Source organism: Micromys minutus (genome assembly GCF_963924665.1).
Source record: "Micromys minutus genome assembly, chromosome: 13".
NCBI lineage: Eukaryota > Metazoa > Chordata > Mammalia > Rodentia > Muridae > Micromys > Micromys minutus.
Window position 1 is genome coordinate 58,381,719 of NC_137982.1, and position 13,371 is coordinate 58,395,089.

At 30.2% G+C, this 13,371-nt stretch overlaps 2 protein-coding genes and 1 pseudogene across 3 annotated transcripts; 1 reads left to right on the forward strand and 2 right to left on the reverse strand.

The window, feature by feature from the left end:
* Positions 1-1,422: 1,422 nt before the first annotated feature.
* Positions 1,423-4,413, reverse strand: LOC308429246 (olfactory receptor-like protein OLF2; annotated as a pseudogene). The gene is made up of 2 exons: positions 4,402-4,413; positions 1,423-2,018 (listed from the first exon to the last, which is right to left on the reverse strand). The product of its transcript is annotated as an olfactory receptor-like protein OLF2 (transcript).
* A 1,816-nt stretch (positions 4,414-6,229) lies between these two features.
* On the forward strand, positions 6,230-7,195 carry LOC308429247 (olfactory receptor 5D18-like; the record flags this gene model as incomplete). The annotated part of the gene is made up of 1 exon (XM_080927975.1): positions 6,230-7,195. One exon carries the CDS (start codon positions 6,230-6,232, stop codon positions 7,193-7,195), a length of 966 nt encoding a protein of 321 aa, XP_080784101.1.
* Positions 7,196-12,079: 4,884 nt separating this feature from the next.
* On the reverse strand, positions 12,080-13,021 carry LOC308429003 (olfactory receptor 5D18-like; the record flags this gene model as incomplete). Its single annotated transcript, XM_080927644.1, has 1 exon — positions 12,080-13,021. One exon carries the CDS (start codon positions 13,019-13,021, stop codon positions 12,080-12,082), a length of 942 nt encoding a protein of 313 aa, XP_080783770.1.
* Between the last annotated feature and the right edge of the window lie 350 nt (positions 13,022-13,371).

The window sequence follows — 13,371 nt, forward strand, 5'->3', positions numbered from 1 at the left end:
TCAAAGCCTGGTGATATCCATTACCATTGCAGTACTTGTAAAAAAATAAAACTTTAAATCTGGGTCTCTATTAAATTCCTGTATAGGTCCAGGATCTTTTAAATTGCATTACCAGTTGATTAATTTTCAAGTATACCTATAAAACTGGACAGAAATGAAGTGTTTGACTTTATCTTCTATATTTACACATAAACATGTCAGGTTAATGTCCACATATGCTCTTATCCAAATCATCTTGTTTAAGTCCATACTTATTAGATATACTTACCAGATCAACCAAAAGCTTTAACATCATGTATATTCCTGTGGCTTTTCCAAAATGGCCCTAGATTAATTCTTTTTCTGGAATTAATTAAGACTTACTCTTTTTATAGGTACTGTCTTACAAACTATAATCACTCCACATATGTTCTTAAACCATAAAGTACATTCTCAAAGTACAATGTACCACTGAACTTTTTTAATTTGAAACAATCAGTTTTAATTTGATAGTCACAATGAGATCACATGGTTTTTTCCTATTTTATGTATTAACAATAATATAAGTAATGCAGTGATATTTATAGTATTAACATATTTTTTGAGTCAGTAATATTATACGTCTAACCTAAGAGGGCAAATTTAATGTAAAATAATTTATACAGAGCAATGCCATTCAGAGTGAACTCTTAGAGAAGTAAATGTTAAATCTGAACTGGGAAAAGCAAAAGAGCATGACAAGCTCAGTACAGATGCAAAGTAGAGAGTTTTATGGGCTGGGAGTAGTTTGTTTGACAACACTGGTGCTTCTTGCTTTTCATTTATATTCTCTTGTTTTGTTTTTAGTTGATTATATATTATATAAATTTTTGAAGTATAATATAATGCCAAGAGCTGATTGAACATTTTATATTTATCAAATCAGCACATTTGTCATATTCATTACATAAAATATTTATCATTTCTATATGGTGTGATGATAAAAATAATCTTTACTTATTTTCAATTATGTAGTATAGAATAATTGACCCTAGTCAGAGAATTTTTTACTACAAAATCAAAATTATTCTGCTTTATTTATACTAAAAGACAATATAAGTAATTAAAAGTGAGTAAAGAGTGCATAGACATTTAAGTAAATCATTAGAATTGAAGACATACAATTTCTAAAACTACAGTATAAATACTCACCCTACACTCAGAAAATGAACATTAAAGGCATTTTTCTGTTTGCTCACCACATCTCTGAGTCTTTTCTTCTATACCTATACTTATATGACTTATATCGCCAACTCAGCATGGGTGGTTTCAGGTTCTGCCTCTGAAGTTAATCATTTTATCTATGATTCTAGTAAATTATATAATTAATATCGGGTAAAATAATATCATTTTTTACTACAACACAGCTACTAAATATGCATTATAATAACAGCTGCTTGAGGCTCATATTAGCATAATACATGAGCAAAATAATAATAGATGAGGAGGGACATCACAGAACAAATGGTTGATTTCATTGGACTGACAGAAAGACAAGTGGAATGTCAATATTGTATGTGTCAAAGCATCTACTATTGCAACCAGATAAATAATAGCCAGGAGCTGATAGCACATCACTCTAGACATATCTACTGCATACAGCAAGGGGTTGCTAATGGCTTTATACTGGCCAAAAGCCATGACTGCCAGCAGCACACATTCAGCATCTGTAAAAATGCAGAAGATAAAGAACTGCACAGCACAGCCAGTTCATGGAAATGACCACTTGTTCATAAGGCCCATGAGCAACTTGGGCCCAAGTGCAGTAGAATAGCAGATGTCAGAGAAAGAGAGATAGCTGAGGGAAAAGTACATTGGTGTGCGAAGCTGGAGATTTATCCTTATCAAAATGATCATCCCAAGATTTTCAACAGGAATAATGAGATAAATTATTAGAAAAGTGGTAAAAAATCATCTTGATTATAGGGTTATTAGTAATTCCTGAGAAGAAACTCATTGACTGAACATTTTCCAACCTCTATTCTTCTTTGTTTTATAAGCTATTTTCAAATGAGAAAAGAAAATTTAGTGATTATTTTCTTATATGTACAAAATATATTTATGATATGTAATTATATATATATATATATTTTTTTCCCCTGTAAACTGTTAGTCTTTGGAAAATTACACAGAGAATGTTCTCCTTTCAAAGAGAACATAATTATCAAATGTTTAATGTTAGTTGTTAGTATTTCTTTCTAAATTGTATGTAGTTAATCATGTAAATGATTTACCTTGACACATCTTATCCATGCCTAGGGATTATATTTGAATAAATTAAATATTGACCTAGATTCAAAGTGATAGAAAAATTAAAAAATAAAGAGCAGAAAATCAGAAGATATATGGCAGGAAAACCCTTTTGTTTGATCAACAGAAGACATTCATTGCCTTTAGAATAGAGTTTAAACATTATTTATGTTGCTGCATATACATTAGGAAATGGAAATTATCCTGATGATATTTTTGTCAAGGCATTATTTAATAATAAAATATATTTTGTAGCAATTTTCTAACAGATTTATTCACTATTTTGCCAGAATCTTTATAAGCTGTTTCTTAAATTTAGCAGAATCCAAATAACTCAGAGAACATGTGGAAAGTGTGAATACCTGACATCAAACAATATATAACAGAAATTCTCCTAATACAGTGGATTCTCATTTGTTCTCAGCTTCCAATTGTTGTTAAATATAAATTGAAATGGGGTGCAATGATATTTTCTGAGATTACAGATGCCGAGTTCTCTATTTATATTTGTACTCATAAGTGCATATGTGTACATCATAGGGCTCTTATAAATATGTCTGATTTTAATGTGTAAATATTGGAATGTAGATGGAAATCTCATTCTTACTTTTTCTAGACTTAAATACAATATTCATTTCATTCATTGTGTAATGACTATACATTGCATAACACTATTTGGATGGTTAACTCTCTTACCATTTTAAGACATAAATTTACATGCACATCATTATTATGGAGTAATCTGAATCCTAATGATTTACTGATAGCTTCTGATTAAAATATTCTCTTTAAAATGTTTATACAAATAACAAGTGAAGTAATTCAATTTCACATATTATTAGCAAGAAAATGTCATTGCTTATTATATTACAATTTATGTTTAAGAGCATAAGTTGTTCACTTAAATATCAAACAATAAAAATTCTTCTATTTCTCAAAGAAAGATACATTATTTAAACATAATTAATTACTAAATAAATAATACATATAAAGGAAGAAAAAATAAACTAACATTTACCCTGCTCTATTACGATGCTCCTCCTCTCACCCATTCACAGCTTTTCTTTTAATTCTGTTTTGATTTCTGTATCCTTTTTGTTGGTATGATTTATTTTAATGTCTGGGTATTTTATGAGACTGTTAAAATAATCTTTTATTTGAATATAGGTCATCCATAATATTTTGTTTATATCCATATATTTATAAAACTTCTGAAAAAATCTTGCTGACTTATTTTTATATTATTATGCCCATAAAGATTGATGTTATGATTCCATTGTTAATTTTGGATTTAGATTTTCTTCCTGGGTTTCATATTGTTTAATTTACCTGTGAGAATAAGGAACATTCCTGTATAGTCATTTTATATTTGGAAACATCAAAAAATATAGTTTGGCATGTATTATGTTTTCACCTAAGAAAAGAATAAAAGAATCAAAGAAAATATGAAGATTCCTCTTTAAAGGATGGATTAAGAAGAAAACATAACTGAGAATTAATGAATAAAGAAGATTGTCTTCTTGATTCTAAAAGATATATATTCACAAAGGCTGATGAGCTTATATATATTGTTAAGGTTAGAGATTATAAGGGCTTTTATTCCTTAGGAATTTTATTTAGAATTTTGATTTTTATTAAAATTCATTGTATGTAAATAAAGAATTCTCATTACAGCTATACACATAAAGAAACTAAAATTAGTCTTTGAAAAAAAACACTCACCTATATTTTGCATACATTTATGTTTTGCCAAAACTTAGAACCCATGATGAATAGATTTTTAAAACATACACATGCACAGATCTGTTTTTTATTCATTTTTAAAATGTGAAGTCTATTGTTTTCAGTTATATGGACAGAATTATGTATAAGTGAAATTATCTGGGAACTAAAGGAAAGGATTCCATGTGATTATAGTTTGTGCATGCTTACCAGAAATAAGTTTGCAGAACAAATGTTCCCTGAAGACAGACATGGAGTTGGATTGAAGAATTAAATATTAATGCTAACTAGCAGTGTAGAATAATTATGGACATTTATATCTCAGAAATACATTTAAAGTTTCCTGCATAGAGTCTTGTATCCTTTTAGTACTAGAATGACAATGCTTACATTTTTATACTCATCACTTACTTTGTCCTTCATTATATGCTGCATATGAGTTTTGAATACCACACAATATTTCATGAAACATGTAATTTAAGACACACTTAAAATACCTGTGATTTTCCAACAAATGTATTCCTCCTTTTTTCTACAATCCATAATGCATGTTACTTGGCATTAAATAAAGCTTTGAAGTTTCAATGGGTTAAAGAATAATAAATTGATATGCAAAAAAAAATAAATAAACATAATATATCAGATAAATATAATTAATTGTAATTGCTTATGTGAGGCCTCAAAAGATTACAAAGATTAAGTCTCCAGGGTTTGCGTCTTCATGCTGGAGTCATATATACAAAACTATGTATATCACTCCCACTCACAAAAATAACAAAAGGTTTGTTTTCCAGCTGTAGAAGAAGGTATATATTAGCTTGGGGCAAGAAAATAATTTCAGTTGAGGTAAGTTCATTTATTTTGATACATTGTATCACTAAGAAAAATTCAATAATCTCACATTTTGATATACAATGTATCTCTGAGTGAGAGTGATTCCTTAATATCTTACTTATCTCAATGTTTTATCTTGATACTTTATCCTAGTATATTTCTTTTATTCTTGTCTTGTATTTTAAACATTATACTTTGTTACATAAATGAAGATATGATCATTTAAAAACAATTATTCTAAAGAAACAAAAGAAAATGGAAAGATGAACTTGAGAAATTAATGAAAATCTTTAACTCTAAGTATCATGAAATGAGATATAGATATGTAAATATATCTGCATTTCAACATTACTGGAGTGATTCTTGGATAAAATACATATTCTGTGTCTGTCTGTGTTTGTCTGTGTATGTGTCTTTGTGTGTACATGTGTGGTTTTTTGTGTATCTGAGTGTTTGTGTTTCAAAGTTTCATTCTTTTTGTCTCTCTGTCTCTGTTTTCAGTGTCTTTATGTTTCTGATCCACTTTATGTATGTGTATGTTTGTATGTTTGTTTATGACTGTGTATATTCACATGTGTTTAGAAGTTATGGGATGACTTCAGAAATGTTCCTAAGATAACATACACCTTGGATTGAAGGATCATAAGGCTATGACAACTAGCCTGCAAGTCACAAAATCTACATATGTTCATCTTCCAATTGTAGCTCATGCTATTTAAACCTAGCTCATTGAAAATAACCTCACAAGGTTAATAGGCCTACTAAGAAAGTACACTGATCTCTCTTCACTTCTCCAGAAAGCATAATATCCTTTTATTTTATGTATGTTTGTATTCTTTAGAAAATATAAAAATTTAATATATTTTCTATAAAATTTAAGACTGTTTTCATACAATAGTTTTCCAAATGTCAGATATGCAAATATTTTAGATCCAATAAGGAATAATAAAAATGCATACCAATTTATATATATATATATATTTAATATAAAGGTGTGACTGTATGTTATAAATTATTTTTACATGTTAAATATTGTTATTACATACAGAGAAAAGAAAATAATGTATAGGCTAATCATTTATGCACATATACAATGAAAAACAATAGACTATTGTATTATGTATAAAATTGATTGGAGATGAAGATGATATAATTCCTTGTTCTTGAAACTATAAACACAATCCAGCATAAATTTAACTTAGTAATTGTATTGCCTTTAAGAAGATTAAAAAAATTGTTTCAAACTTTTGAAGTGTATAATCTGTAGTTATTTAGAAATACCATAATACAGATATTTAAAGAATAATTTTCTTTTAAATCCAAGGATTATAACAAATTCCTACTTTCCCCATTCTCTGTTTTATTAACCCCTAGAATAAACTACATATTCTGGAGAAGACAAGCAATGTTACTGACATATGGAAATAGCAGTGGGGCCACGTTCACTCTTTTGGGGTTCTCAGATTATCCAGATATAGAGGTTCCTCTCTTCTTGGTTTTTCTCATCATCTACAGCATTACTGTAGTAGGGAATATTGGCATGATTGTCATAATCAGAATTAACCTCAAACTGCACACTCCGATGTACTTCTTCCTCAGCCACCTCTCTTTTGTGGATTTCTGTTATTCCTCCATTATTGCTCCCAAAATGCTCATGAATCTTTTTGTAAAAGACAGAACCATCTCATTTTTAGAATGTTTAGTACAATACTTTTTCTTTGCTATATTTGTGGTAACTGAATCAATTTTATTAGTGGTTATGGCCTATGACCGATTTGTGGCCATCTGCAGACCACTTCTCTACACAATAGCCATGTCTCATAAACTCTGCATCAGTCTAGTGGTGGGATCATATTCATGGGGACTCACATGTTCTTTGATAATGACATGCTCTGTTGTCCAATTATCTTTTGTTGGTTCCAACACAATTGATCATTTCTTTTGTGAGTTCTCCTCACTTCTAGTCCTTTCATGCTCTGACACACGTGCTAATAAAATACTTCTCTTCTCACTTTCCACTGTGAATGCTGTGAGCACGCTTCTCATCATCCTCCTGTCATATGTGTTCATCGTTTTCACCATACTCAAGATGCAATCATCCAGGGGACGCCAAAAGGCCTTTTCTACGTGTGCTTCACACCTGACTACCATCACCATCTTCTATGGTACTATCCTGTTTCTGTACTCTGCACCCAACTCAAAGAACTCCCAGCTCACATTCAAAGTGGCCTCTTTGTTTTATACCTTGGTGATACCCATGCTCAACCCTCTGATTTACAGTCTGAGAAATAAAGATGTGAAGGATACAATCAGAAAAATCATAAAGATCATATGTATAGGTCCCCCACGTTCATCTTCTCAAGTACATTGATCCTGTCATAGGCACAGGGGTTTTAGAGAATGTTAATTATAAGATCATGTTAAAAATAAATATTTCTTCAACTGAACAGAAATAGCTTTATTCAAATAGAATTTCCTATTCCATGTATCAATTTTTAGAAAGTAATATGAAATCTCAAATTATTTGTATCACATCTATAAAATTAAAATAATTATAATTTATAATCTCATTGTAATATTTAATTATATCTATCATCATAGATATTAACATTACATAATAGCATTTCCACTATATCCCTCTTTATAACACCTCATGTAGCTGAGATTGTCAGAGGACTTGTGACTATTAAATAAAAAATTAATATGTATTTATTACATATGCATTAGTAATGTAATACAAAGTTATTGAACTGATCATGTAATCAAATTTCTTTTCTATTATATGTATCTGTTCTTCTGATTTACACAATTTTATATGATAGTCCACATCTGAACATACTATGATAGCTTCTATAAGACCTGTCCAAGTTCCAGACAGTCCAAATCTCAGCATGGTGGAAGAAAGGTAGAAATATCCACATAACATCCACATAATGAATTGTCATTTGATAGCTTCTAAGAAAGGAATAATTGGTTTCTTTGTAATTATGTGGTTCCCTGCTATGCTTTTGACACAACACAGCTACCCTACTTCAAAGACTAGATAAGCAACAAAAATGGTATTTGATAGGGGAAAATATATCTCAAAATTGGTTGGGAAGGTATGAAAATATTTGAGATAACTGATGGAAAAAGAAAATTTGAGAGACAATATCATAATTTGCTGAAGCCTATGAAACTTTCAAATATATTCATTTGTGCTTTAAGTAAGGAAATTCAGCTAAGAATAGACATACTTTTGCACATGTAAATGTAAAATCAAATAATAAAAATATGGAATTTCTACAAATAAATAGAAAACAATAATCCTTATACCCACCATTGTCTGCTCTCCCTCAAATAAATAAAGACCCAGTTCAGAAGGTTAGAAAAGTAATAGATGTAATAATAGCCACAAGAACACAGAGTGACTATTGATAATATAAGAGTAGAATGAACACAATTAATATTCTCAAGAAGAATGAATAAAATAGACTTCTGAAAAATATTTAAGTTAAAATTAATTTTTTTAGATTGGTAATAAAAAACAGAGACAAGTTTTGTTTTTTAATAAAGAAATTGTTGAGATTATACATCTCTCCTATCCAAAACAATATAGAAATCTTCGAAACAGAGGGAAGCCATTACCAGAAACCACAAGCAATTAAAATACAGAGTCCAAAAGGATATGTCAAATATGCAGTTTTAAACCTAAAATTTAGGTAACATTGAAGATAAGGAGGAAGAAAAATTGTAAGATACAGGATCAAGAAGTGCCTGTGAGATAGGTTCTTCTGAGCATATCAGAAGCCACAGCATAAAAGCTAACCGATATGATTGCCCAAGACAGAAGACTGAGTAATTAGAGACATATTTGAGGCAAAAAGAAGTTTTATTCAGAAGATAAAAGAAAACAGTGAAATCGTGAAGTAAGAATGTAGTACTGGGTTCAAAAATCTGATGGTTGTTTTACTGAGAAAATTTGTTATGACTTTCATGGTGTTGTTCCTCTGTTGTGTGCATGTGTTCTCCAACTCATCACATGGATGACTTAAATAGAAACCTGTATGACCTAAATTCATCATTTAAAATATACTTTAAATAAGTACAATAGTTAATGATTAATACTAGAAGTATGCTAAATGATTTATTTTATATTCATATGTCTACCTAGCCTATAATATACCATACTAGTCTATTTAAATGATGTCAGAAATATTTCAATTCCCTGAATAAACTTTTACTGAATTTTTGTGAAAATATTAGTCTTTGGTCAAATAATTCTAATTTATTATAAATGAAAATTGATTGTGATCTGGAACATTATGAATTTATTACTTATCGAATTGCACTCTAACAGAAAGAATAGTCATCATGTCCTATTTCCCAATGCATGATAAAAATACCGTATTCTTTCTCTTTGAACCACTTGGTTGAATAATCGCCTTCAGCCATCTATCCTAGTATGGAATGTGAACGTGTGTAATTTTAAGTGTTGATTAATCGATGGAACAAATACATTTTTATGTATTTGGAAAACTGAAAAAATGTAGAAGGATAACAAAAAACATTATGGTACAAAAGCTCATTAAAATACTTTTGATCAAGTTATTTTGTATATGCGGTAATTATTAAAATGTTTATTTGATATAAATTCCAAATTAACAATGAACAGTTTTTTATTGTATATGCATTTGATATATATAATTATCTAAAGTAATAAGAAAGTAGTTTTAGAATTGGTTGTCTGAAGGAATCTTTTTTCTATTGTGTTTATTTCTATTTGTTGATTTTCACAGTTTTATATTTTACATTGTATCACTTGCAAATTATTTAATTTAAATGTGAAAGAGTAGCATTTGAATTTAACATAAATTGTGCATTTACTTCTGTCTTCCCTAGAAAATCACATTTTTTTTTGATAGAAGCAAGAAAACCAAACACGCAAGTTTACAGTTTATTCTGACACAAAAAACAATGACCATTTTACTCTCAAATTCTAAGAGACCTGTGATTCACAGCAACCCTATAAACAAGATGTTGGAGCATCTGGGTATAAATAACTGTTGTTTATAAGATGCTGACCACTTCAATCTATATTTCATAAATTACACACTTTATTATTCTTATGGATGTGGACTGCTCTATTATGCAACACGTTGTTGTATACATTGATGGGCATTTGGTTCATGCTTTTGACAATATGAATAATACTTCAATGATTTGATCATTGGAAAGTGCAGATCACTTTGGTGATTGACATGATGGCTTCACTGGGAACATGTGCTCTATGAAAGTTTCTGGATAAAATAATGCAGTTTTTAATTTCACCAGTTTTATTTTATTTCATTTTGTTTGAATTACTTTGACATAGAATTTTATTATATAAACCAATGTGGTCTCAAACTCAAAAACCTCTGGCACAACTTTCTGAGTTTTGGAATTAAAAAAGCATGTCATTAACAATAAGCTTAACTTTTGCTTGTTTTTTGTTCTTGTTGTCCTTGTTTTTATTTTAGAGAAAGCTTATTTTTCCATAATAGAAGGTGCACTTCTACTCACATCATGTAAAGTTTTATTTTTCTTGTAAGCATCCCTTAGTTTTATCTTTTTTAAATCAAACATTGTAATTGTAATGAGGTGGTTTTCCACTGTGAATCAATATGCATTTTTCTGATGTTGAATTTCAATTTCTTATGCTTGTTCATAGTTTGTGACCAGCCTCTTATATGGCATTTGTTTTTATTTCAGCTATATAAATGTATTTCTTTTTTGTTTTGCTCTGCATTGGTTTAGTTTGGTTGCTGAAAATTTGAAGTTCCCTATCCATAATAGGTTTAAACCTTTGGCCTAAGCTTAGTTTACACATGGTCTTTTTTTTTTTTTTTTTTTGTATCTCATAGGTTTTTCTGGAGACACAATACATACTAAGTTATTCAGCCAGGGAAGGGAACCCACTTAATGTTTCAAATTTGAACTAGGAGTATCATTATAATTTTATTGTGTCATAAAACAAATTTGGACAAAGAAATACACATAGGAACAGGAATTAGGAAGTATCTTCATCACTTAAAACCCCAAGCTTGTTCAGGTAACAACTCATGAAAGCTGCAATCTTAGCACTCTATGAATAACTAACTAGCTGCTCACAATTGTTTATGTTTTTCTATAACCCTTGAAGGGGATTTCCTGAACCTTCCAACTGTCTGATTTTACATGTATATGGCATTTTATTTATAATTTGAATCTCAAGAGTCTCGCCTTTCATCTTGAAAGCAATTTTTTAATCCAAATAAAATGCTATACCACACTATTCCATTCCAGAAGCTGTTCTTTTGAGTATTTTCTTTTTTTATACAGAGGTGGTTTTGTGTGAGTTTTTGCAAATATGACAAAGATATTAAGGTTTTGTATTCACAGTAGCTGTAGTTTTCACATAAGGCCCACACAAGGGCAAAGTAATTAAGACTTAAACATGGATGTGGTAGTGACACATGAAGTCTACTAATTGGCTCCTAAGTGATTAGAGGTTAATGGCTCCTGGGAGAGGAAGAGACAGTTTTCTTCAAGAGTAATTTTCCTGGTAAGTTGTTCATGCTTGCGTTGGATGGTTTTCATCCATGACTGTATATAGGTATTAATATGGCTTAGTTATCTTTAAAAATTAGGAAGAATTAAGTTGTAAGAGCGATGTTTTGGAGTACCCAAGGAGAACTTAGAGAAAAGCCTTGAATTTTATATGGTCAATCAGACTATATATCTATGAAATTATCAATGAAAATTAACAAATATTTTAAAATATAATGCTTTGACATCACATAGAAAATAAATTGTTGAACCATTTTAATTTTTTTCATTTTGATACATATACCCATACAGATTTTTAGATATGACTTATTGTTTCATGTAAGTATCAGATAAATCTTATGTATCATCTAAAATTTCTACTATTACTTCACAATTAGTAAGCTAATCATCTTTGTAGTATTTTGAGATCTGTAATGTTTTTATTAATTTTCTTCATATAGAGTAAGATAACAACCAAGAAATTAAAAATTCTTAGCCAAAATATTATTAAATATCAAACTCTAACCTCTAATGCTAAATGACAGAGTACTTGAATTTTTCATAAAATAAAAGGTATTTATTCTAGTGCAATCAAACTAAATTTCCACTCTGTTGTGCTATATGAACTATAATAATTTTAAAAGAGTCTATTAAATTAGCCTTTAAAAACACACTGTACACCAAGGAAGAACAGAAATACTTAATATGCCTAAGAAGAACAGACCTTAGTACCTATTATTTTTTTCACTGTATCCTTGACATCCTTATTTCTTAGACTGTAGATTAGGGGATTCAGCATAGGGATCACCACTGTATAAAATACAGAGGCCAATTTGACAGTGTGCCTGGAGTTCTTGGAATTGGGTACACAGTATAGGAATAGGATGGTTCCGTGGAAAATAGTTATGGCTGTCAGATGGGAAGCACAAGTAGAGAAGGCTTTGCGGCGTCCACTGGCTGAGTGCATCTTCAGAATTGTAACAACGATGAGCATGTAAGACAAGAGGATCATAAGGAGTGTGCTAATCTCATTAAAAGTGGCAAAAATGAAAAGCAGCAATTGACTGACAGATGTATCAGAGCATGAAAGTGCAAGAAGAGAGGAGAACTCACAGAAAAAGTGGTTGATCACATTGAAACCATGAAAAGACAAATTCAAAGCAGAGCAGGTCAGTATCAAGGAACATGCTACCGCCCAAGCATAGGATCCTAACACCAGCATGGCACAGAGCCTCTGGGACATGGCTACTGTGTAGAGTAAAGGGTTGCAGATGGCCACAAACCTGTCATAAGCCATCACACCTAATAGAAAAGATTCAGTTACCACAAAAGTACAGAAAAAAAAGAATTGCACCAAGCATGCTACAAATGATATGGCTCTGTCCATTATAACTAGATTTACCAGCATCTTGGGGGCAACAATGGAAGAATAACAAAAATCCACAAAGGAAAGGTGGCTGAGAAAGAAGTACATGGGGGTGTGCAGTTTGGAGTTAATTCTAATTATGATGATCATGCCAATATTTCCTACCACAGTGATGCTGTAGATGCCGAGAAATATCAAAAAGAGGGGGACTTTCAATTCTGGATAATCTGAGAAGCCCAACAGGGTGAACACAGACACACTATTATTTCCATCTGACAGTGTCATGACTTTTGTTTGTAAGACTCTAGAAGACCTAAAAATAAACATAGACTGTGAAGACATACCCTTGTTTTTCATGAACTTAAATCTTGGAGGATAAAGCATAATATCTTTAAAAGGTAGTATACTTATAATAAAATATAGATATTATATAATATAAAATATGCATACTATAAAGATATGTAAAATTAAAAAACTATTAAAATTATAACCTCACATAAAAGAAATTCATTATAGCTATAGTAATTTGAGAGATATGAATGAATTTTTTGCTATTTCTAGTCAAGTGCTTATATTTAAATTTCAGTGATACTGGATTATTTTAAGTTCACAGCAGATAGCATAAAATAACACAT